This window comes from Diabrotica virgifera, chromosome 4, assembly GCF_917563875.1.
Source record: "Diabrotica virgifera virgifera chromosome 4, PGI_DIABVI_V3a".
NCBI lineage: Eukaryota > Metazoa > Arthropoda > Insecta > Coleoptera > Chrysomelidae > Diabrotica > Diabrotica virgifera.
Window position 1 is genome coordinate 11,309,736 of NC_065446.1, and position 27,319 is coordinate 11,337,054.

A 27,319-nucleotide genomic window follows, 5' to 3' on the forward strand; every position below is an offset into this window, starting at 1 on the left:
AATTTTTTGTAAATTTTAGTAATTTTCAGGGTAAGGGGGGGCAATTGCCCCCCCTGCCCCCTATCAAATGACGCCCCTGAAATCGCTGATCACTCTTCCTCGTCGTAGTAAACAGTTTCTTCGATTTCTGATTCCAAATTGGTCTTGTTTGATGACCCTTCTTTCTTCTTTTTTGTATACTTGTAGGGTCTTTTGAAGATAATTATTTCTAATATTTTCCTCGAGATTCCAAAAGTGATATTGGTCTGTAACTTTCTAGTCTGTTTTTCCCTCTCCGGTTTGAGTAGAGGAATAATTTTTGCATGCTTTCAGTTATTTGAAAAATATAGTGTCTTGCCTGTAATAGGCAGAATCTGCATATAAAAAATGGCTGTACTTCAATATATTATTTTCACTTGTGTCTGATATGGCAGTTAAAGTGTAAAGGAAAATAGTGGATACTCATTGATTTTTATTCATATCACCTACGTCAGTCAGGAAACATTGAAACAATTTAATATGTAAATCAACACCAAATTGCATTCATAAACGTATAATTTGAAAACTTGTAAGGTAGAATTCCGCACCAAGCGACCGAGACAGGAGACAGCGACAGGCGACAGATAGGCCGCGATAGGCGATAGTTGGTAGCTGGTCTTGGTCGCGGCTGCAGAACTACCCTGATATAATTCCATTGAGAGCAGTCGTGGGGAGACCTCGCCTATCTGTCGCCTGTCGCGGTCTCCTGTCTCGGTCGCTTGGTGCGGAATTCTACCTTTACACTTAATTTGCTTAGATCTATATTATGACTTTGTAAGTAGTCTAATATTCCTTCGACAATATCTATGACACAAAACTGGCTAAGAGCGAAGTACCCAAAATATAAACTACCAGTTACTTCAATTAAAGCTGGTTAGATACACGTGCACGGCTGATGCCTGCCAGGTCATGGTTTTTAGCCTTGGTGTGCTATGAATTATCACAAGAAAAATTTCTAGCCTTACAGGACGACCGTTAGTCGGAGGGTTCACTAGCTCTTAGACTATAAAAAGTTTCCCTAGTTTTGTTAAAAAATTGTTTAGTTTGAAATTTAGGAGGACAGAATGTCAGTGTAGTAAAAACAAACAGTGTAGCCTTAAAACTCACTAAAAATATAACCAAATTGCAGAAAAAATTGCACGAAAAATAGGACATGTTCTATTTAACTGCAACTTCTTGCAGCAAGAAATTGCTGCAAAAAGTTGCAGCTTTTCTTTACAATTTTCGTATGGCACGATGCAATTTCCATTGCTGCACGAAATCCCAAGTTTCTTTTGCAACACTTTTAGAGCTTCCCAGACGATTTTGATAGTAGGCTGTTTTAGCTGATTTGACGAGGTTTAGATAGGCTACTCAGTACAGGTGATATATTCAGTGACAGGAACGTTGGTAGTAAATTTTGTAGTAGTAGTAGTAAATACGTTGCTTTCACTTCGGTACTCTTTGACGGTCAAATTACTGATATAGCTTGCTTGAAAACTATTTTGCAATCATTTGTATAATAAGTACATATATTTTTATTAAAAACACATTTTTATGAAAATAAAGGAATAATATGATAATACCAAAATAATTATATGAATTAGTCTAACTGATTTAAATAATTTCAAAAACACGAATTATTTATTTAAATTCGCCATTTAATACATTCATAAATTTACTTATCGAATTTAAAGGTATCATCATACAAAACATGACACAGCCGGATAATCTGTGTGAAACTTTCTACCCTAAAATGAAAATGGAAAATAATGAAGGAATAAATATGAATCAGTTAATTGACAGAAAAATATCTTTACAAAATTCAATAGGAACCGGAGTTACACCATGGCTAATGTACTTTTGTGCATTTGCAGGTAGGTACATTTAGTTTAACCCTTAACTACTGACGTGGACGTAGACTCTGACATGCGGTATGTCATTCCGTTGCTTATTTTCCTTTGTTTTCAATATGAATGTGTCTAGTGTTGCCCAAATGAAAGACCAAGACGAGACTTAGGCAGTCTTGGTCTTGCTTCGATACACCTGGTCTTGGTCTTGGTCTTGGTCTTGCAGCAAGAGTCTTGCAAGTCTCGCAGTTACCCATTAGCCTATTGCTATTTATTTATTAAGCGTTACTTTAGATCTTAGAACAACGTACATTTCACATATTCTAAAAGTGCCGGTGGGGGAAGGCGTCTATTCGTAGTATTGCAGTCGGTGTAAGCAGTGCCGGCGCTAGGGTGTAAGGTGCCCGCCTGCAAAACTAGCACAGCCCCCCCCCCCCCACCCCACGCACAGATACTCGTACAACCCCAGCCTCGGGAACATTATGTGTGTTCAAATGGAACAGTGAGACAAACATGTCCGAAGATCAAACCGGTCACACTGCGTAACCTGACCCCGTATCTATCTGACCCCCAAGCTGTACCACCACCCCTCCCCATCGCAGTACATAACGAATAAGGAGGCTTTGTACTGAACGTTACCTTAGATGCCCTGGGTAATGGAACATCCTCTGTATTACTTTATGTGTTAAACCCCCTGATTTTAGGGGTAGCTAGAAGAGCTTTTCTCCCTATTAATGACTTCATTTTGGACTTGTGTCCTAAAAATTTGTGTTCCGGGCAGCGACTTAAGTCGGTGTCCCGCTATTCGCAAATATACCCGGTAAATAAAGTTCGGTAACAGTTTTATTGGACCCATCATCTGACACAACAACTTCACTTTAACTTTTTTAAGAAATTGGCTAACGGTCGGTTTCATAATCATTAAAGTGTACTTTCAATTTTAAGTTAGTACCTTTATCAATGCTATTCATATGGGTAACTGTCAACTGTAAAGTGAACTTTAGTTAATGTTAATGTTTAGTTAATAAAGTTGATTATGAAACCGGGCGTAAGAAAATTGACATTGTTTTTTTGTGTCATTTTTTCTTTTTCGGCTTTTTCTTTTTCGATTTGTGCTCTAGATTCCTAGATAATTTTTTTTGAATCCATTTTTATTTAACTAAATAAAAATAATAACTTAAGCGTAGATTAATAATAGTATGTTCCTACTGAGTACTTAACAAATATAATTTTATATTAATTGTATGCTAATAGATTCTTTAACTGCAGAGTACAACTTACAAACTATTCTGTATTATAATCACATGAAATAATACTAAATCTAAAGAGCTCTAAACTAAATTTAAAGTAAAATCTTTATTTTAAATATTGTTTTTATGGGATTAATACTTAACTTGATACCTATTAATAGATACATTAAATTAGACAGGCGCGGGCGGCAAGAAAACAGTATCACAATCTTGTTTACTTTACTAGAAATTATTCATTTCTTCTCATAACTGGTGATACAACACTAACAACTTGCAAGAAATTTGAAGAACATAAACAAAGCATTCTCATAACAAAGTTGTTTGGTTGAAATATGATATCTTTGACCAATAAATTATATTACTACATGGTAAGAATTCTAGGCGCCGTTGCATATTTTTGTATATTATTTGATATTCAAAACTAACAAACACAGATTAGGGTATTATGACAAAATTAAACCGCATTTAAAAAAAAATGAACTTTTTTATTTTAGTATTTTACATAATACCAGCAGAAAAAATGCTCATTCTGGCGCCCCCCAAACAGGGGCGCCCGCCTGCAATGCATCCCTTTCAGGCCCGTTATCGCCAGCCCTGGGTGTAAGAGAGAGAAAGTATTGGAAATCACGAAACAACAAATGTTATATTATTTGTTATTTCATTATTTCGAATACGTCCTCTCTTGACACCGATATCAAAGATAAGCATACCGAAAACTGAAAAGGTAACATAATCTGTTTCGCGATTAACAACGCGACATGTGTCGGTGTCATGAACACCAAAAGAATTGCATATCAAAGAAGTAAACTTATTGTTCATTATGTTAAAATATAATAGAAATAGACTGTTGTTTGATAGTTAGTCGAAAATAGCCGCACATTTTCAGCAAAGTTCGCTTTGTTTAACTGATATCGCACACTCAGCACAATCAATGTTTAGTCTAATAACTTAGTAATATTATATTTCTTACCAGCTAAGCTAAGATGACATAATATATTTTTAAAATGTTGTGGCTGCTATTATCAAAATCTGGACAATTAATTTCAGAGCGAAAAATCGGCTGCTGGGAAAGATTGTTCAAAATGTTTTATTTTTACATTGCACTTATTATATGACCAGCCCTGAGTAGCTATCGAATGTGGCAAATTTTCTTTAAATCGATATTTTGATTCGCTATGTATGCTTATGGTATTGTTCGTAATGCGCATAAATCCAATTTTACAAATTTTTGTTTTACATATTTTTTTGCGTCTTTTAGAGTCTCTATACATCTAAGCATATACCCTAAATATTAATACTTAAATGACAGTCGGTCTTAACTGCAAGGAGCAAGAGTCTCGCAGAGTGAGTCTTGTTCTTGCTTAAATCTTGCAGGCTCAGTCTTGGTCTTGGTCTTGCTAAAATTAGGCGGTCTTGGTATTGGTCTTGGTCTTGCGAAAATGCAAGAACAAGACCAAGACTGCAAGACCAAGGCCCATTTTGAGCAACACTAAATGTGTCTTATATCACTGTATTTGTTTTTTTACATCAACTACGGAATGATTCTTCACACTACTGTAGAATAAAGTACTACCAAAAATAAGGCTTAGAGAGCTGAACATTCAAAACGAGGGATATAAACAGATTAGAAGCCTTCGAAATGTGACTGTATCGCCGTATCCTAAAGATACCATGGACGGTGAAAGTCACATATAATATAGATGTCCTTAAAGAATCAGCCAAGAACGTCAACTTTTTGAAACCATCAAGACAAGGAAAACGACATATCTAGGTTACATCATGCGAAACGAAAAATACCAGTTCCTTCAACTTATAATCGAGGGTAAAATTGAAAACAAGATAGGAATAGGACGCAAGAAAATGCCCTGGATCTGAAACGTAAGGCACTGGGCATGGATTAACGACATACAATCTCTGATACACATTGCAAGAAACAGAGAGTTGGAAAGCGTGATCGTTAACATCCATTAGTGATTTGCATATGAAGAAGAATAAGAACAACCACTTGAAAACTATAAAACAACACAATGAAAAATCAATATAGTACGACAGACTTCGCGTATTAGTGTTTAGAGATTTTACAAAACTTTCACCTTTATGGAACTAGGCACAGTAGTACATTTCTTGCATATTCTGTTGTCTATGATAATCTTAGTGTACGCCTTTGTAATGTAGTTAATTAGACAAATCATACCATGTTGATCACAAGATTTAATTTTAGTTTTTTCGGTATGGCAACAAAAGTCGATTGTAGCCGGCTTCAGGAAACTCCCTACTGTTATTAATAGTTTTATAGACCAGGAATAATCTGTCAACACCGTGTATTTTTGGATGTGAGAGGTGGCATTCGGATTTTTGCAGATAAAGTTAGGGGACACCTTCAGTAATAATAATTGACTTATGTTCCTTCTCAAATATGCCCGGAACATTAATAAAAAATATAAATGTAAATATAATATAAAATATTTAAAAATTTCGAAGAACAAAGATAATTGAATTTTGCATGATATACGACTAGTCAAAAATGTCTTAAGATATTACCTTTTCTGCAATATAGCAATAAATACAAAATAACTGCTGTTATTTAATGTTTCTTAACCACTTTGGTGGCCCTTAGAACCTTAGTAATTCGCTTAGCAAACTTACTTAAATGGTCTACCAAATTTCATCAACATCGACATAATAGATTTTGTATAATAAATTTGCAATGTACAGTCGAACCCGCTTATTGGAATAGCCTTCGTGCCAAGAAAAAGTATTCCTATAACCGGAATATTCTAATAACCGATCATTTGTGGCTACTAAAAACGTTTTGAGACCTTAAATTTCTATTCCTTAAACCGGGATATTCTTATATCCGGTATTCTAATAAGCGGGCTCGACTGTAAATGTTTTAAATAAAGATCAAATTTTTAAAAATCTTTCTGAACAAAAAGTAGACCATTAAGAAGTTGGCTAATTTTTTTTACATATAAAGAGGTGCTCTACCTATTAGAGACACTTTACACAATTAAAATCGGATTATTTAAGGGGCCTCAGCAATGTTTTAAAATTATAAACAATTTTTTGGCTTATAAACAAATACCTTTGTTTAATAATAAAATATTTAATTTTTAGCAATGCAAATAATTTAAACCGGTATAATTTGACTTAAGAGGAAACAGTAGCGATCAACAGGTAGCGAAAACGCGTTCCAAGATTGCGGCTGTAATTTTGAATATTTTTTTGAGATATTTGGCACACGTATTCGTAATATAATAAACAATGGCGGTACAGAGCCCAATTTGAAAAATATATTAATATGTGGATATTACTCTGTAATTAAATACAATATTAAAAAAACGAGCCTGTACCGCCATTAAGAAGAACAAAAAAATACACTTTCTTCAAATAAACTTTTTTATCCGATGTCTAGATTTTGTGTCATTTTGGAAATACTAAAATTTTTTATTTCATTAGTAGTTCCAAAATGACACAAAATCTAGGCATCGAATAAAAAAGTTTATTTGAAGAAAGTGTATTTTTTTGTTCTTCTTAATGACGGTACAGGCCCGTTTTTTTAATATTGTATTTAATTACAGAGTAATTTCCACATAGTAATATATTTTTCAAATTGGGCTCTGTACCGCCATTCTTTATTATATTACGAATACGTGTGCCATATATCTCGAAAAAATATTCAAAATTACAGCCGCAATCTTGGAACGCGTTTTGGCTACTTGTTGATCGCTACTGTATCACCTTAAACGTTCAAATGCTGTCAGCAGAATTGCTATTTTATTCATGTTTCACCGCGCTTTCTCGAAAACTATGCATCCTACGAAAAAACTTGTAAGAACATTTTTTGCTTAGAATTACCCAAGAAATATAAAAAATGTTTTTTTTTGCGAAAAATCGATGTTATGTAATTCCTCAAGTTCTTTGTTTATAACAATCTTATCGACATCCGGATCAACTGTTACCCAAAAAATTCGTATTCTACGGGTCAAAATACATAAAAAACTTGGGTAAGTCCATCGAAATAAAGGAGCCCGTAGCACCCCCTCCTGGACACAGCACTAATTTGTTTATAAGCCAAAAATTGTTTATAAATTTAAAACATTTCTGAGGCTGCTTAAATGATCCGATTTTAATTCTGTAAAGTGCATTAGATAGGTGGAGTGCTTCTTTATATGTAAAAAAATTGACAAATCTTTGTATGTTCTAGTTTTTGTTGTGCAAGATTTTAAAAAATTTTAATTTTTTAAAAAAAGTTTAGATTGCAAAATTATTATGCAAAATCTAGTAAGTCAATTTTAATGAAATTTGGTAGTTTTAGCACATTACAAAAATTTCCTAAGCGAATTAGGAAGGTTCCAAGTGTAACCTAAGTGATGGAAAAACATTGAATAAGGATAGGCTTGTTTTGCCCCTTTGTTTTATATTTATTGCTATTTTGCAGCAAGGGTATTAAATTAAGACATTTTTAACCAATCGCATCTGATAGAAAATTTAATTGTGTTTGTTTTATTCCTTTACGACTTTGTTCCAAATGAATCGTTTTAAAGTGATAAGCAAAGAAAGTAAAAAAAAACTAAATTTTTTGAAATTTTTAAATATAAAATTTTTTTTATTAATGTTCCAGGCATATTTGAGAAGGAGCATAAGTCAATTATTATTAACGAAGTTATCACCTAACTTTATCCGCAAAAATCCGAATGCCACCTCTCACATCCACCTAAAAACAGATTCTTCCTAGTCTATTAAAAGTTTGACGAGCGAGTCGAGAAATTGATAGTTTGTTTCGCACAGCATTTTCAATAATATTACTTCTCCGTGCACGTTATTGTTACCTGGTCTTTTGTTGTTTTTAAAACCCTTTACAGCTTTCTTCACTTCCAGTTTAAGAATAGAAGGGCCAGTATCATTAATACTCAATATATACCCACTAGGACGGTCATCAGTAAACAGTTGTTCCAATACTAACTATTTTGTCTGTTGTAGATGTCCATTATCGTCGCACAGCCCTTTCTACAACGAATGTTCGAATAAGTGTCAATTCGGTTAGAAACAGACCAAAGGCATTTGGAATTAGCTAGAAGGTCTGCTACTGGCCCACTGTTAAAGAGGGCACACCGTATGACATGCTTAAGATTCGCACGAGAACCTGTCGATTGGGATAATACCGTCTGGCCTAATATTATTTTTACTGAAGAGTCAACATTTGCACTTTATGCCTCAGACAGATGTATTTCAGTTTATCGACGCGCTGGTGAGCGATTTGCTCAGTGTATAAGAGCAACCAGAAATCTTGGAGGTGGCAAGAGGAGCAATTATGATATGGGGAGGCATCTGCTTTGCTGGTCACACATAGTAAACAGTGCTTCGTAGGGGTTTCCTGATAACCGATGGGTATATAAGAAAGATTATTGAAGAAGATGTGCCTTTTGTTTCAGTTATTATTGGAGTAATTTCGTTCTTTTGCAAGATAAAGCTCGCCCGCACGTTGCTAGAGTAACAATGCAATAACTTCAAGACGTCGGTATTCAAGTTCTCGATTGGCCAGCACTCAACCCAGACCTAAAACCAATTGAGTATATTTAAGACTACCTAGAAGGACGCATAAGAGCCCGTATCGTCGTTTCAGATAACCTTGATGAACTGGAAAATGCTATAACGACAGAATGGGAAAATTTGGATTTGGAGTACATACAGTCTCTGATAAAAAGCTTTCCGAAGACAATAAGGGACGTTAAAGATACCGGATACTAAAATGTTCAGTTTGTCTTTGAAATTCCTTAATTCACACATTTTTGTGTTTTTCATTTTTGTTGAAAAACTGTTATTTTCATGTTTTTGGCCTGTTAGTCTTTCATTTCTCATTGTACTGGAATAAACCACTACTAAAAGATATTCCAACGTTTCATTCATTGACATTCCAAAAAAAATTAAGAGATACTAATCACAACTTCTAGACTTATAGTCGGAGAGATAGAAGCGGATTTTGTGCGTGATAAGTAATATGGAAAAACTATACGGGGATATGTTGAATTAGTTGTGTATATGACTTTCACCAACGACCGGAAACCAGAGTTGGGGCCGAGGGTAGTTATAAGGGGTCAAAGTCGCGGATTTTATTATTTTTTTATGACTCTCATGATCGAGATAGTGCACCAAAATTTGGGAATAAGTAGGTCATGACGTAACTAAGTAAAATATCTAGGGGCGGAACGCTGCGTGGCCGACAAAGGGGTGGGGGTAGGGGTGAATATAAAAAATATAAAGGGCTTTTTGCGACGTTCGTGATTGAGATAGTGGACCAAAATTTGGGAATAAGTAGATCATGACATTACTAAGTAAAATCCCCAGAGCCGGAAACCAGAGTTGGGGATGAGGTTAGTTATAAGGGGTCAAATTCGACGTTTTTATTATTTTTTTTGAGGCGCTCATGATCGAGAGAGTGCACCAAAATTTGGGAATAAGTAGGTCATGAGGTAACTAAGTAGAATCTCCAGGGGTGGAACGCTGCGTGGCCGATAAAGGGTTGGGGGTAGGTGTGAATATAAAAAATATAAGGGGTTTTCTGCGACGTGCTAGACTGAGATAGTGCACCAAAATTTGGGAATAAGTAGACCATGACTTAGCTAAGTAAAATCCCCAGAGCCGGAAACCAGAGTTGGGGATGAGGGTAGTTTTAAGGGATCAAAGTCGCAGTGTGTATTATTTCTTTTTGTGACCCGGCACAACATTTGTCCCCCACGCAGCGTTCCGCCCCTGGATATTTTACTTAGTAATGTCATGATCTACTTATTCCCAAATTTTGGTGCACGATCTCGATCACGGACGGCAAAAAAAACCCCATATATTTTTACACTAACCCCTGCCTACCACCCCTTTGTACCCCAAGCAGCGTTCCGCCTCTGAACATTTTACTTAGTTACGTCATAACCTACTTACTCCCAAATTTTCGTGCACTATCTCCATCATGAGCGCCACAAAAAAAATAATAAAAACCGCGAATTTTACCCCTTATAACTACCCTCGTCCGCCACTGTGGTTTCCGTCTCTGGGGATAATACTTAGTTATGTCATGGTCTACTTATTTCCAAATTTTGGTGCACTATCTCAATCACAAACGTCGCAAAAAACCCCTTATATTTTTTTATATTCACCCCTGCCCCACCCCTTTGTCTGCCACGCAGCGTTCCACTCCTGGAGATTTTACTTAGTTACGTCATGACCTACTTATTCCCAAGTTTTGGCGCGCTATCTCGATCATGAGCGTCACAAAAAAAAATAATAAGAAACGGAACTTTGACCCCTTATAACTACCTTCCTTCCCCACTCTGGTTTCCGGCTCTGGGGATTTTAATTCTTTATGTCATGTTCTACTTATACCCAAATTTTGGTGCACTCAATCACGAACGTCGCAAAAAACCCCTTATATTTTTTATATTCACCCCTACCCCCACCCCTTTGTCTGCCACGCAGCGTTCCACTCCTGGAGATTTTACTTAGTTACGTCATGACCTACTTATTCCCAAGTTTTGGCGCGCTATCTCGATCATGAGCGTCACAAAAAAAAAATAATAAGAAACGGAACTTTGACCCCTTATAACTACCTTCCTTCCCCACTCTGGTTTCCGGCTCTGGGGATTTTAATTCTTTATGTCATGTTCTACTTATACCCAAATTTTGGTGCACTCAATCACAAACGTCGCAAAAAACCCCTTATATTTTTTTATATTCACCCCTGCCCCACCCCTTTGTCTGCCACGCAGCGTTCCACTCCTGGAGATTTTACTTAGTTACGTCATGACCTACTTATTCCCAAGTTTTGGCGCGCTATCTCGATCATGAGCGTCGCAAAAAAAAAATAATAAGAAACGGAACTTTGACCCCTTATAACTACCTTCCTTCCCCACTCTGGTTTCCGGCTCTGGGGATTTTAATTCTTTATGTCATGTTCTACTTATACCCAAATTTTGGTGCACTCAATCACAAACGTCGCAAAAAACCCCTTATATTTTTTTATATTCACCCCTGCCCCACCCCTTTGTCTGCCACGCAGCGTTCCACTCCTGGAGATTTTACTTAGTTACGTCATGACCTACTTATTCCCAAGTTTTGGCGCGCTATCTCGATCATGAGCGTCACAAAAAAAAAAAAATAAGAAACGGAACTTTGACCCCTTATAACTACCTTCCTTCCCCACTCTGGTTTCCGGCTCTGGGGATTTTAATTCTTTATGTCATGTTCTACTTATACCCAAATTTTGGTGCACTCAATCACGAACGTCGCAAAAAACCCCTTATATTTTTTATATTCACCCCTACCCCCACCCCTTTGTCGGCCACGCAGCGTTGAGCCCCTAGAGATTTTGCTTAGGTGCGTCATGACCTACTTATTTTCAAATTTTGGTGAACTATCTCGATCATGAGCGTCATAAAAAAATAATAAAAACCGCGAGTTTGACCTCTTATAACTACCCTCGGCCCCAACTCTGGTTTCCGGCCGTTGGTGAAAGTCATGTACACAACTAGTTCAACATATGCCCGTATAGTTTTTCCATATTACTTATCACGCACAAAATACGCTCCCAGATCTTAGACTATTAATATATTTATACAATACTTTTGCGAGTGTATAACAACTTTATTTATTTTTTACATTGTAAATTTTAATGTTGCAAGTACTTTGAAATAATTACTATTTTTTTTTAGCTGACTTACCTTTGATAACTGTTGGCAGTTGTTTGGTTTGGGGCTCACCAGCAATTCCGAAATTAAGATCAAATGACACCGAAATTAACCCCTTAGGAGAACCCATCACACCATTCCAAACTTCAGTAATAGTGTCAGCTTCACACTTTACTACGATATTTCTCTTATTAATATTGGCTAAAGTGTCCAATGTACTGGGACGTAGAAAATGTTTAATACTGCATTCACTTTTCTTGGTTATTTGTTTAAGTGCAGTTGCAATGGCTACAAATATATATGTTTACTATATATTTTTCCTTCTAAATGGTATAAATGTATCTGGTCTATACATTAACTCGACGTGTTATAATAGTGAAGTTGCAGATGACAAGAATCGAGCCTGGATGGGTTGCGTAGATGGTCTTTGCTTGCCTCTTGGTACTTTACTTGCATTTACTTTTGGATCATTTACAAGCATACGAGTGTATACGTTACTCTGTGCTGCACCTGCTTTTATTTATCTCATAGTATCCCTTTTCACCGTGGAATCACCAATGTTTTTATTGTACAAACATAAAAATGAGGAAGCATTCAAAACATTAGAGAAATTAAGAAGGCATAGAAACATGGAAGATATTCAATCGGAATTCGATAGATTGAAAGATTTAAGTTTAGAAGTAAACTGTCAAAAGAGTAAGTGGTGCGATATTTTTAGTACTCGTTCATCAAGGAAAGCTTTGTTTATTGCATCACTGCTATTCGTCTCTCAACAAACGAGTGGCGTGTCTACCATTTTAGCATATGCAGGTACAATATTTACTGAAGCCGGTGCTTCGGTATCAGCTAACACAGTCAGTGTTTTAATGGGTGCTATGCAGGTATTTGTAAATCTTATGGTGGTTTCATCAGTTAATACATTAGGCAGAAGAAGACTTATTCTCGTATCTTTGCTAGGATGTTCTGTATCAACATTTACCTTAGGAATATATTTTTATTTGAAAAGCTACTCTTCCGTTGAGGAGTTTAACTGGCTGCCAGTTGTATGTGCCTTAACATTTATGAGTTCATACGCTCTAGGACTAGGACCTATTATTCCATCTTACGTAAGTGAGCTATTTCCCAATGACACTAGAGCAACCGGTGTTGCTATGACTGCCATATTTGATGCAGTTGTAGCTTTTTCTGTCAATTTTGGATTTCCTCTGTTGATGGACCGGCTTGGAATTTATGGTTGTATGTTCATATACAGTGGATTTGGCTTTTTAGGATTTCTCACAATATTTCGGGTTTTACCGGAAACAACAGGCAAGGGTTTTAATGAAATTCAGTTACTCCTAAAGGAAAAATCAAGAAAATATTACAGTAGATAATGATAATTTCATATTATTTAATGAATATTTAATAAAACTATATTATTATTTTTGTTAACTTGTTTTTATCGTAGTTACAGCCTGCCCTCCTTATACGTGTTTTTACCGTATTTTGTGTGATGACAAAAACGACAAATAGACCAGGGCGCATCTGTAAAAATATTAGTACATTTGGACGTTGAGAGGTGACTCAAATTATTTTTTTTGCGAAAATTGCTTGAAAATAACTCAAATAATAATATGTGGGTTATCCTCCCTCTCAAAAGGATCCGGAACATTGTTTAAATAATCAAAATGTCAAAAAATGAAGGAAAAATTCGATTTTTCTCTTCGTTTTTTGATTATAACTTTAAAAGTATTCATTTCCGAAAAAAGTTGTACTAACATAAAAGTTGCATAATTAAGTTTCCTACAATAAAGAATTTGTTAAAAGTTTAAAGAATAGTCACCCTTGTTGCAAAATACCAATAATTGCGAAAAAACGATACAACAACAAGTATTTGCATTTTACGTTTTTCAACCATTTATTCTACACTTAAGACCTTCATATTTCATACAGAAAAACTTTATGAAGTAAAACAATACTGTAAATTCCATTAAGATCGGTTCAATAGATTTTGCAAAATAAATTTTGCAATCCACCTTTAGCAAAAAAAATTCATTTTTTCAAAATGTTACAGGACTGAAAATAAAGCAGATAGCAAGTTGAAAATTTTTTGCCTATAGAAGTGTACTGTACCTTTCATTTGCAATTTGCAAAATTAAAATCAATCAACTTCCACGGCGCCAGGAATTAAAAAAAAAACATTAATTATTGGTGCTACGCGCAGGACAGCGGATAGTTTGCTCTGATTGCGCATTCCAATGACCTTTGATAATGATTGATACATTTTAATTTTTATTACATTTCGATGTAAATAAATAAATTTGTTTATTGCAAAATAAAAACACATACTCTATCCTTTGAAGTAACACTTTTTTTTGGAAAGACTTTCTTTGTTCATATATTTTAACTTAGAGAATAAAAGTTTATTATTTTTAAACATATGCAATTGTTTAAACAACATTTCACAAACAATAATAAAATTAGTTTGATTTTTGTGGAATTAAAATATTAAAATACAACACAATATGGAGTAAGAAAATAATATTTTAGATAAAGATTCGAAGAAATTTTGTTTGAAATCAACTTGTGTGAATCGAACACCGCTGTCCTGCGCGTAGCATCAAAAATTAATGTTTATTTAAAAAATTTCCTGACGCCGTGGTAATTAATCGATTTTAATTTTGCAAATTGCAATTGAAAGGTACAGTACATTTCTATAAGCAAAAAAAATTCAACTTGCAATCTGCTTTATTTTCGGTCCTGTAACATTTTGAAAAAATGAATTTTTTTGCGAAAGCTGGATTGCGAAATTTATTTTGCAAAATCTATTGAACCGATCTTAATGAAATTGTCAGTATTGTTTTACTATATCATAAAGTTTTTCTGGGTGAAATATGAAGGTCCTAAGTGTAGCATAAATGGTGGAAACACGTGAAATGCCAATACTTGATTTTGTATATTTTTTTCGCAATTATTGCTATAAACATTTCTATAAGTAAAATAAAATTCAACTTGCTATCTGCTTTATTTTCAGTCCTGCAACATTAAAAAAAATGAATTTTTTTTGCGAAAGCTGGATTTCAAAATTTATTTTGCAAAATCTGTTAAACCGATCTTAATGAAATTTACAGTGTTGTTTTACTATATCATAATGTTTTTCTGGGTAAAATATGAAGGTCCTAAGTTTAGAATAAATGGTTGAAAAACGTAAAATGCAAATAATTGTTTTTGTATGGTTTTTTTTCGCAATTATTGCTATTTTGCAACAAGGGTGACTATTTTTTAAATTTTTAACCAATTCTATATTGTAGAAAATTTAATTACGCAACTTTTATGTTAATATAGTCCAGGGCGCATCTGTTTTGAGATGGACGTTGAGAGGTGACTCAAATTTTTTTGCAGAAATTGCTTGAAAATAAATCAAATAATAATATTTGAGTTATCCTCCCTCTCAAAAAGGTCCGGACATTGTTTAAATAATGAAAATGGCAAAAATTGAAGGAAAAATTCGATTTTATTCTTCGTTTTTTGATTATAACTTTAAAAGTATTCATTTCCGAGAAAAGTTGTACTAACATAAAAGTTGCGTAATTAAATTTCCTACAATATAGAATAGGCTGAAAATTTAAAAAATAGTCACCCTAGTTGCAAAATAGCAATAATTTCGAAAAAAACATACAAAATCAAGTATTGGCATTTTACGTTTTTCAACCATTTATGCTACACTTAGGACTTTCATCTTTCACCCAGAAAAACTTTATGATACAGTAAAACAATACTGTAAATTTCATTAGAATCGGTTAAATAGATTTTGCAAAATAAATTTCGCAATCCAGCTTTCGCAAAAAAAAAATTCATTTTTCCAAAATGTTACAGGACCGAAAATAAAGCAGATAGCAAGTTGATTTTTTTTTGCTAATAAAAGTGTACTGTACCTTTCATTTGCAATTTGCAAAATTAAAATCGATTAATTATCACGGCGTCAGGAAATTTTTTAAATAAACATTAATTTTTCGTGCTACGCGCAGGACAGCGGTGTTCGATTCACACAAGTTGATTTCTACCAAAATTTCTTCCAATCTTTATCTAATATATTATTTTCTTACTCTATGTCTTGGCTCTATATGGCTTAAAACCAAGGACGGAAGTCCGGGTATGTCTAGGGACATATGCGACCGTATTTCAAGCCGAAGTAGCTGCTATACAAAGGTGCACTATGGAACTAATCAGTCGGAATCTAGATAACGACTCCATCGTTATCTATTCGGATAGTCAAGCGGCTCTGAAGGCTCTCAGTTCGGTACAGGTCGATTCATGGCTGGTATGGAACTGTTTGAGTGTCCTCTCTCAGGTGGGAAGTCGAAACAGATTGACACTTGCCTGGGTGCCGGGACATAAGGGTTATCGTGGCAACGAGAAGGCCGATGAATTGGCCCGAGAAGGCGCATCTACGCCACTGGTTGGTCCGGAACCCGTCTTTGGAATCGCAAATACGATAAAAAGAGCAGCTATACAAAAATGGGCGCAACAGAGGTCTCTTGAATGGTGGAACAACTCCCCAGGACAGAGGCAGGCCAAACAGTTCATCAAAGGACATTCGGCTAAATTTACAACAGACTTACTTTCGCGCAGTCGAAGCACTGTCAGAATGATAGTGGGTCTGCTGACTGGACACTGTAGACTCAATAGACACTTGAGTCTCATAGGCCTGACAGAAGAGGACACCTGTCGGTTCTGTCTGGAAGAAGAGGAAACCGCTCTACACGTTCTGTGTCATTGCGAAGGTCTCGCACGAGTGCGGTTTCTAGAACTCGGTGAGGAAAAACCGGAAGCACCAGGCTACATGAAAAGGCCACTATCAAGGCTGTTAAGTCTCATTAAGAGGACTAAGCTAGATGAAGTGCTTTAAAAGAAAGGGGAAACACAATAGATCTACTAAGGTCGCAGTGTATCAGGCTCTATTGGCCGCCCCATTTTCTACATTCTACATTCTACATTCTACTCTATGTCTTGTTGTATTTTAATATTTTAATTCCACAAAAATCAAAATAATTTTATTATTGTTTGTGAAATATTGTTTAAACAATTGCATATATTTAAAAATAATAAACTTTTATTCTCTAAGTTAAAATATATGAACAAAGAAAATTTTTGCTAATAAAAGTGTTATTTCAAGGGATAGAGTATGTGTTTTTATTTTGCAATAAACAAATTTATTTATTTACATCGAAATGTAATAAAAATTAAAATGTATCAATCATTATCAAAGGTCATTGGAATGACCAATCAGAGCAAACTATCCGCTGTCCTGCGCGTAGCAGCAATAATTAATGTTTCTTTAAAAATGTTCCTGACGCCGTGGTGTTAATCAATTTTAATTCTGGAAAATTGCAAATGAAAGGTACAGTACATTTCTATAAGGAAACTAAAATTCAACTTGCTATCTGCTTTATTTTCAGTCCTGTAATATTTTGAAAAAATGAATTTTTTTTTGCGAAAGCTGCATTGCGAAATTTATTTTGCAAAATCTATTGAAACGATCTTAATGAAATTTACCGTATTATTTTACTGTATCATAAAGTTTATCTGGGTGAAATATGAAGGTCCTAAATGTAGCAGAAATGGTTTAAAAACGTAAAACACGAATACTTGTTTTTGTATGGTTTTTTCGCAATTATTGCTATTTTGTAACAAGGGTGACTATTTTTTAAATTTTTAACAAATTCTATATTGTAGGAAATTTATATACGCAACTTTTATGTCAGTACAACTTTACTCGGAAATGAATATTTTTAAAGGTATTTAAAGAGGATAACTCAAATATTATTATTTGATTTATTTTCAAGCAATTTCTGCAAAAAAAAAATTGGGTCACCTCTCAACGTCCAAATGTACTAACATTTTTACAGATGCGCCCTGGTCTAATACAACTTTTCTCAGAAATGAAAAGTTTTAAAGTTATAATCAAAAAACCAATAAAAAAATCGAATTTTTCCTTCATATTTTGACATTTTGATTATTTAAACAATGTTCCGGACCATTTTGAGTGGGAGGATAACTCAAATATTATTATTTGAGCAATTTTCAAGCAATTTCTGCAAAAAAATTTGAGTCACCTCTCAACGTCCATCTCAAAACACTGGCAAAACGCCCTGGACTAAAAGAAGTATTGCTTGCGATTACAAAAGAATTAGAAAATGGCTAATATTACAATGGACCTTTTTATACTTCTCTTTTATGTTATTTATTGGAATATAGGTTGTCCAATAACATATACAGTAAATAAATATTTAAACTATAGTATTTATAAATTAAAGTGTTTTTATTGAAATTAAAGAAAAATTTAGGTACAGATTTAAGAAGGTTAAAAAAAAAGAATATATTATAGTAAGAAAAAATGCGATACTAGAAGACTAAAATGTAAGAAAACAAAGGAGACAGTCGCGCGTATTATTTTAGATAAGCAAACTACCTAACATGGAGCAAACATATAGGTGGGTAGGTAAAGGAAACAAAATCCAATAAGAAAATATTTAATATTACCTCGTCGCGTCGACGTGGTTTTAGCAATGTTCAAATCAGAGGTTAAAAATATGTTATATAGGGCATTCCAACATGCTGTCAAAATTAAATCAATATTTCGGCTGGGAGGCAAACATAAATGTTACTCTGTTAGTTCTTAATGAGTTTTAGACCGTTTTTGGTTAGGATTTTTTGTAATTTAGTTTTGTATATATAAATATTAATTTAATGGAAAAATTAATTTTAAAAGATAATATACCTCATTTTTTCTGTTATATTGAAGTGTGGAATGCAAAGTAACAATGATTATTTTTTTCACCTGTCAAATTCTGACGTTTTTGCTTTTTCAGCCAATCACCACGCGTCGTTCTAGCCAATCATTGAGTGTAATACTGATAAAACGCCTCTTCCTTGATAAAACAGTCTCTTCCCTGATAAAACTTAAGGTACCCTAAATTTCACATAATACGTTACGAACGACATTGGAAAATCTCATATTAGTTATAAAAATTGTGTTTTTAATAATTATTCATTTTCGATTTAACCAGTTTTTTAAGTATTAACAATATAATAAATAAACTGGTTCATTTTTAAATCATAAAATAATTTATCTATAACCTACTTAAGACATTGATCCTAGTTGTCTTAAAAATATTTCACAGATGCCCGTATTTACTAATAATACATATTAGTTCAAGAAATAATCTTTTCAAATACCACTCGTCCTCTAAATTTTGCTTGATAAATTTTTTCGTTTTCATACTTAAACTTCTTTATTTAGGGTAAAATCACTCAAACAAACCGAAATGGATAAAATCACTCGTCCTTCGGACTCGTGATTTTATCATTCGGTTTGTTTTCGTAATTTTACCAAATAAAGAAGTTTTCGTGAAAACAAAAAAATTTATCGATAAAATTTAGAGGACTCGTGGTATTACCTTTGATAAAATTCAGTTTTATCGTTTACCATCAGTGCTACAATTTAAGCATTAAACTGAACTAAATAAGTTGTCATCTGAGAGACAAAAATAATGGCATGGTTAAATGCTATCAAATGTCCTATAAAATTTAGGTTAACTCAGACTCATTGAGGGAAAATGAATTCATATTATTTATTTTGTTAATCTTTTGCTTTTACCTACTAGCAACATCTGTATTGTTTACCAACAACTCTCGAAAATATTCACTCATGTTTATTCATTCACTGCTTAAAACTAAATAAAGTCATCCGAGGTTTAAGTACTTATACTACTAAAAACTACACAAAATCTTCAGAAAATACAACAACAAAACTGTTACCGGTAAGAAAACTTAAGAAACAATGTCGTACAAATATGTATACAGTGATGAACGAGCTAATAACCGGCAAAATAGCACAAAAGATGGAAAACGTATTAAGTTGTGAGATAAAAATAAATAAAACTAATCCAGTTGGAAAATTTTGCGACATTAACCTATAAATTTACATTATATTGATTGTTTCCCACCTTTAGACGTATCGCATGAGTTTGGCAACTACCACTGTCACAGTGACAGTTTTAGTTGACATACTCCTCTGATACGTGTAATAGCCAGGGAGGTATAGTATTTTTACTACAAAAACGTTATTACGTAGGTCAAAATTTTTGACGTAAGAGAACTGTCAAAACATTAGAATGTGACTTTTCATTATTGCTATGTTTATTATAAACACGGCAATAATGAAAAGTCACATTCTAATGTTTTGACAGTTCTCTTACGTCAAAAATTTTGACCTACGTAATAACGTTTTTGTAGTAAAAATACTATAGTGTCAAATTTGACCGGAGCATTTTAGCATAGCTGCTTTCTTTTTATTCAGTTAGGTATTCCAAAGCTTATTAACAAATGATGTGTCAGCTGGCCCAAGACCGGGAATTTTGGACAAGAAAAGGTAAAATATGAAACTTGATGGAAAAACGCTACAACTTATGTCAAATATTTATCTACGTGACTTACAACTCTTAATAGCCTTGCTGACTTCTCTCCTAGCTTTCACTTAGGAGATCCGGGTTCAAATCCTGGTGTTGAAATTTTTGTTTGTTTTTAAGATTGACATCTTATTTTGAAAAATAATTATTTTTATAATGATACGTTTGTATTATTTATACGAGACAATATAAAAAAATCTGTATGTCTTATAGAATTATGCATAGAACTTATGAAATAGAACTATGCATTTGATCATAAATATTATGATTGACCTTAATAAGGAAAGTTGTTGTAAATGAACCCCTGAAGCTTCCTGAGTTAGTACGACCAATCTAAGTGAAAAAGGTTGTTGCCCTCCCCACCCCCTCCCGATATTTTTTTTATTTTTTGGACAAACTGCTTTTTCTTAATGTAATATGATGTAGAACCAAAAGATACATACAACCCTAATTTTTCACTTTTCTATCACCAACCACCATTTTATAATAGCAATCTAAATATTTCCCTGTTCTCTATAATAGGTATATAAAAATGGATGTTTGTCTGTATGAGGAGCGATAAATCAAAACGCAATAAATCCTGTTTTTTAGAATTTGAGTTAAATTAATTCTAAATAGCTTTGTCATGAAATATATCCAGTGGTTACAGCCAATTCCTTCCAAACACAATATATCCAGTAGAAAATAGCTATCGAAAGTGTGCAAATCAATCAAAACACAATAAAACCAGTATTCCGCTGAATAACGCACTTATTATAAAAATAATTATTTTTCAAAATAAAATGTCAATTTTAAAAACAAAAAAAAATTTCAACGCCAAGATTTGAACCCGGATTGCCTGAGTGAAAGTTAGGAGAGAAGTCAGCAAGGCTATTAAGAGTTGTAAGTCACGTAGAAAAATATTTGACATAAGTTGTAGCGTTTTTCCATCAAGTTTCATATTTTACCTTTTCTGGTCTAAAATCCCCGGTTTTGGGCCAGCAGACACATCATTTGTTAATAATCTTTGGAATACCTAATAGTCTGGGCTGATTATCGGAGAATAGGCCATTCTTGGGAAAAGTTATTTACCAGCAATTTTATTGCTGGAATCGAATCTTATGATTGTATATATTAATAATATAGACATGCAAAGTCCGCAGATAGTGTGCTACTTTTTTTATAAACAAAATGGCGCCCGAAAATCGTGTCTTTTTCAATTTTTGCTCTATAACTCCAAAGATTTTAACTTTAGATCAAAAACATCCAAATAAAAATTCACCGCAATTAAATTCCGCATAGAGATGTGTTTTTTCGATTTACTTCGACGAAAACTTTCCCCGGAAAAAGCGGGTTTTTCCAACAAAATCTTTAATTTTCAACTATACTTTTAGATAAGTAGTTGTTAATCAATAATTAAATAACTTGGTAACGTAAAAGCCCTTTCCGTATAAACTATAATTCCAGAAGCCGATGGAAATTGAATGAACAGTTTAGCAACAATTGAAATGTTAATTAAAAATTTACGGTCACTATAATAACGACAATAATTATGAAGCATAAGAATAACTACGATTTTTTCATAAAAAGACACTATACCTATCTAATGTACTTTACATAATTGAAATTGGACTATTTAAGCGGCCTCAGGAATATTTTAAAATTATAAACAATTTTTTGACTTAAAAACAAATAGAATATCTCGGGAAATATTAAACTAAATTAAATCACGAAAACGTTATACGAAATACAGCGGCAGAACGCTTCCTCTAAAAGAAAAAACGTTCAATTATAAGGAGTGGTTCCTGAGATACAACCGGTCAAATTTGACCGAAATTTACGGCAAAGATATAAACAATAGGATCATAATTTTTAAATCGTCACCTTTTTATTTCTGTCCTCTTTCTCCACACCAATTTTCATATCTTTAAAATCCTCATAACATATATTATTATAATAAAAACTATCGATAATACGTGTGAAAATTGCCAAAAATAGCAAAATTCCAATCAAAAATTAGGTTGGAGAAAATGTAACCCTTAAAGTTCAAAATCGGTATACGTTAAAAAAATGCATTTTCTCGGCTTCCCATGGAGCAATTTCCTTCATTCTTTTTTTGTTCCCAAGTAACATGAGTAGAGCCATCGAACTAACGCATTATTAAATGTCAAACTTGCTTTTGTTTTGTTATAATAAATTAATTTATTTATTATAACAATATTTTAATTTGTTTCAATAAAAATTGTTTAAATAATTATACAGCTTTCAAATGAGAATATTTATGTTTTTAACTTTAAAAGGTACACTTGTAGTAAGTTTATCTAAAAAAAGCCTACAACTGAAAAAAATATATAATTTTCTGTTCTTATAAAAAAATTAATCTATTATAACAAAACAAAAGCAAGTTCGACATTTAATAATGCGTTAGTTCGATGGCTCTACTCGAGTTATTAGGGAACAAAAAAAGAATAAAGGAAATTGCTCCATGGGATGCCGAGAAAATGCATTTTGTTAACGTATACCGATTTTGAACTTTGAGGGTTACATTTTCTCCAACCTAATTTTTGATTGGAATTTTGCTATTTTTGGCAATTTTCACACGTATTATCGATAGTTTTTATTATAATAATATATGTTATGAGGATTTTAAAGATATGAAAATTGGTGTGGAGAAAGAGGACAAAATAAAAAGGTGATGGTTTGAAACTTATGATCCTATATATCTTTGCCGTAAATTCCAGACAATAAATTTTTCATTTCTAAAAATGATAAGAGCCGTTTCACTGTACCTCGGAGAGCACGTTAAGCCGTCAGTCCCCCTGGGCTAGTGTACATCGACAATAGTTACTTGAAACAGGTTAAAGATGTAAATGGCGCCGGAAAAATCCGAAAGGATCTCTCCCGCAAAAATGCCCTACGATATTATTATTATTTTATTTAACAATTTTTGAGGACCTTTCTTTGAGAAAACACCACAAGTTGTCAACGTTTAAATGAATAATATTGATAAAATGACAGGGAATTTCCAAAATATAAATAGCCGAGGAGAATGAAAGATAATTCTTTCATTTTGAGTTTTAAAATATGCAGGTTTTTATGAAGAATGCATTTTTTCCCTAAACTTTATAAAAAAGTTTTATAAAAAAATTTTCAATAATCGCTCACCCGGAAGAAAAGTAACAAAACTCAAAAAATGCATAGTTCCAGATCTTGTTAAATTGACTATTTATTGTATTGTATTCATGTTTGACGTTTGTTTAACTTTATTTTTATCGAAAATAAGTAATTTTCTGTTTTTTGTTTGCTTTCATTAATGTTATACCACTGACAAGCTTTTAAAAGTTTGATTTTCACCAAGAATTTTATATTTTTTCTTTTATGGTCTTTACAGTTTTCAAGCCAATGTTTAGTTAATAAAATATGCTTAGCCAAATAGGTTTCAATATTGTCAAAAACTGCATTACCTACTTTAAATTAATTAAAGGCCCCGTGAAACTTTTTCTAACATTATTGTAGTAATAGTAACAAACAAATCTGATTATCTCTGAAGAATCTTTATTCATGTGCACCACATTCTCTAAGAAGTAACATTAATTCGTATTTCTGTAATAGAGTTTTAGTGTCTTGCAAATCTTCATGGCATTTAATCCAATTCAAATTCTTTATAATCTTATAGTAAATATAACCAGTAACATGCACATGTAACAGCACACGTTTCTAAATTTGTGGTTGTTGTCTTAAATTCCGCTTTAACTTATCACAGCACAATACGCAGCTAATAGAAGGTAATACACCTATAGGGTAAGTTCGGCTCTGACGCCACTGTTAACTACTCGCAAGTCAGACAGCGACTGAGAAATCTCGATACGGTTTTCGAGTAGCGCCATCTAGTTGCCGATACGTCTTTCGGTTACCAGGAGGTGAGCTATCTATGGGTAAGTTTATAATCAATGCTACTACTTCATTAGCTACCACTCTGTTTCTACTAGGTTGACAGACTTTATACAGCCATCAGTATGTCACTTTTTTATAAGCTACATTTTGTGTTAAGAACATTTTTTCGATAAAACACTTAGGTTTTGAGTTATTTGTGAAAAGGTTTGCCTTATAGAAATAACTCTATAGAAAAAAAGTTGTTTAGAATGAGTCACTTTATCCATTTTTGGACTTACGTTGAACGTTATTTTTTCACCCCCGAGAAGGGGTGAACTCATCCCCAGGGCAAAAGCACACAACAGCACATTATACCTTTATTTCTTTGACATGTTAGCTATGAGTATGCCAAAATTCATATCAGTCCCAGCGGTTCTTTAGAATTTAGAGCAAAACCGTGAATAAATTAACTAAAAAGAGAAAATACGTGGGCAAAGATTTAATTTTGAATAAAGTTGTTTACTAGTTTAATTATATTCATAACAAATATATTACCATTAACTATTTAGATGGGAAATAAGCCATAAGGGAAATACTTCAGTAGTATTTTGTATCTTGACAACGACACCCAATTTGGGCGTCGAAATGTTAATAAAATTATTTTTTTCTTATACATGCTTATGAGTATCTGTTTCTCATAGGTGTGCATTTGTATTTATCGAATTTCTGAGATGTCAACAGTTGCAAACCTTTATTTCAAAAAATTTTCAAATTTGGCTTTCTATTAGCATCTGTGCAACTAGACAATGTTCTAACTCTAGTTTTCTTTAATTGTAGCATTTAACTACTTGTAACGCCGACCTGAAGATGATCTGAATAATGTAGAGATCGAAACCGGTCGTCAAAGTATAATTAAATGATTGTGAGTAAGTCTGTGTTTCATTACTACATTTAATATGGACTCACATATGCAACCCATTCAATATTTATTTTTTTCAATTTAATTGTGGCTTATTCCCCATCTAAATAGTTAATTATAAAAATGCCACAAGGAAATAGCTTCAGAACAACAAATAGATAAGCTTTATATATTAGAAAAGTAACAAAAATAACTTTACGTATTTTAGAATATTTTTTTAAATTTTGCTTTATAATGAAACTCCACCAAACACTTGTGAGTTATGATTCTTTATTATTTATTCTAATTCAAATATATATCTTCCAGCCCTTCCAATGGCACTACAGCCAATACAGGGTTCTTCTACAGCTTCTTTCAGCAAGCTTCTCCAATCATGTAGATTTGTAGATTTATTTCTGTTTCCCATGCACGCGTTCATAGGAGGTTTTTGGCATCCTCATCTACTTGGTATTCCCAAATAGGTATATTTTAATCTCAATATATCTCAATTACGTTTGTGTTTGAGGGTTGTTTCTTGTTATGCTAACTTAACTGTTTTTCTAGACCAGACAGAAACCGTAAATTAGTTTTAAAAATTTTAATAATTTAAAACACGGAATTACAAACACTAGAAGCACCAGAGCGGTCATTTTGACTGCTTTCTATTTTGATCCCCTGTATTACTTATTCCTAGTTGTTTTAGAAAGTTGGTAATTTAAGACTTTTCCTAGATCTATTTAAGGATTATAATTCCTCCTTTACAGGTACTTAGTGTAATTACTTTTTGAGATATGTTAATATATACCTAGAATCACCAGGGCGGTCATTTTGACTGCTTTCTATTTTTGACCCTCTGTATTACTACTTATTCATAGTTAAGTATTTTAGAAACTTAATAATTTAGGACTTTGCCACATCTATTTAAGGATTACACTTACAGGTAGGTACTTAGTGTACCTAATTACTTTTTGAATATGTTGATTGATGTCTACCTAGAAGAATGCGGTCCTTCTTACGGAGGAGAAGTACCAGATCTGAGCGATGATCAACAGATAAATTTGCACTTGCATCGGCAATATGGAACCTATTTACAGAGAATTGTATATTTTGCTATACCTACAACTAACTAAAATATATTTATCTATCGACGAACAGCTTTTTCATACTAAGGAAAGGTATCACTTCACCCAGTAGGTACATGGCGTATAAACTCGATAAGTTTGGAATCAAATTCTGGATTACAGCTAAGATGAACAACGACTAGACAATCAACTTCTAGGGGAACATGTAATTAGCCGTCTAATGGGCCCAATTATGAATAAAGGAAGAAATATCACGACACATAAAAAGAATTACGAAAGAAGGCTACAAGCAGTACTGGAACAATAAACCGAACAAAAAAGAACATTTCTCCGTCAAAAAAAACGAAAAAAATGGAATTGTACAAGTAAAAAATTTTCATACACGAAGGCTTGAGCTAATCAGGGAAACCAGGCGTACCAGAGAAAAATGATTAAAAATCTTCTAGCGCTGAGTTATCTATACTTAAACAATATTGAAATATGAATAGATAAAAAGAAGAAACCTGAAGCCATTACCTACTCAAAACCACACAAAATACGGAATAGACGTTCAGATGGCCATACAGTGTTCAACCAAGCTTCAAGAAGATGGCCGTTGCAGTCTTTTTAATATCTTGGATATGGTAGAAATAATTGCTTGGATTTTACATAAGGAAGTTACTGGTTGTCAAATATCTAGGCAAACTTTTCTGCTTCAGTTAGCACAAGAATTGCGACAAGATCATATGACTAAGGGTAGAAAAACATCAACGGATAAAAAATCAGCGATAAAACACCTCCATCAAATGATAAACGGAAGCAGTGACACAAGCTACAGTATTTCGGACATGTGATGCGGAGAGAGAAGTATGGCATCCTGTGACTCATAATGAAAGGAGAGGTAGATGGCAGAGGAAGCATCGGAAGAAGACGAATTTCATGGCTGAGGAACCTGAGAGAATGGTTTGGATGCAGCTCAAAACAACTATTTAGAGTTACTGACCCAAAAATTAAAATAGCTATGATGATAGCCAACATCCGTAGCGGAGATAGCACCTCAAGAAGAAGAAGTGGCAAATAGGGAACTTCAACAAAAATAAAACATGTGAAATTTGTCATATACCTATGTAAACAATTTGTGTGTAGGTCTTGTATAAGCAAAATTAAAAAATGTTGCTATACATAAATTGTGCTTAAATAATTAAATAATTTATTTAACTTAACTAAATATGTCTTTTATTCGTTGGTATTAATTTAATATAGGTTTTTTTTAAGTAACAAAG

General features: G+C 33.4%; 2 protein-coding genes across 2 annotated transcripts in view; one reads left to right on the top strand and one right to left on the bottom strand.

Moving 5' to 3' along the window:
• LOC114334942 (glucose transporter GlcP-like) overlaps positions 1-27,319 on the bottom strand; it is a 281,124-nt gene that overhangs the window by 166,538 nt on the left and 87,267 nt on the right. The gene's annotated exons all lie outside the window — the stretch shown is intronic.
• LOC114334946 (probable metabolite transport protein CsbC) lies at positions 1,712-25,457 on the top strand. The gene is made up of 3 exons (XM_050648965.1): positions 1,712-1,874; positions 11,800-13,140; positions 25,303-25,457. The coding sequence occupies exons 1-3, from the start codon at positions 1,712-1,714 to the stop codon at positions 25,455-25,457; spliced, it is 1,659 nt and encodes a 552-aa protein (XP_050504922.1).

Coding starts and splice junctions, on each gene's coding strand:
- LOC114334946 (XM_050648965.1), top strand. CDS start 1,712: ATGACACAGCCGGATAATCTGTGTGAAACTTTCTACCCTAAAATGAAA. Junction 1,875..11,799: donor GTACTTTTGTGCATTTGCAG/GTAGGTACATTT, acceptor ATTTTTTTTTAG/CTGACTTACCTTTGATAACT. Junction 13,141..25,302: donor AAAATCAAGAAAATATTACA/GTAGATAATGAT, acceptor TATATCTTCCAG/CCCTTCCAATGGCACTACAG.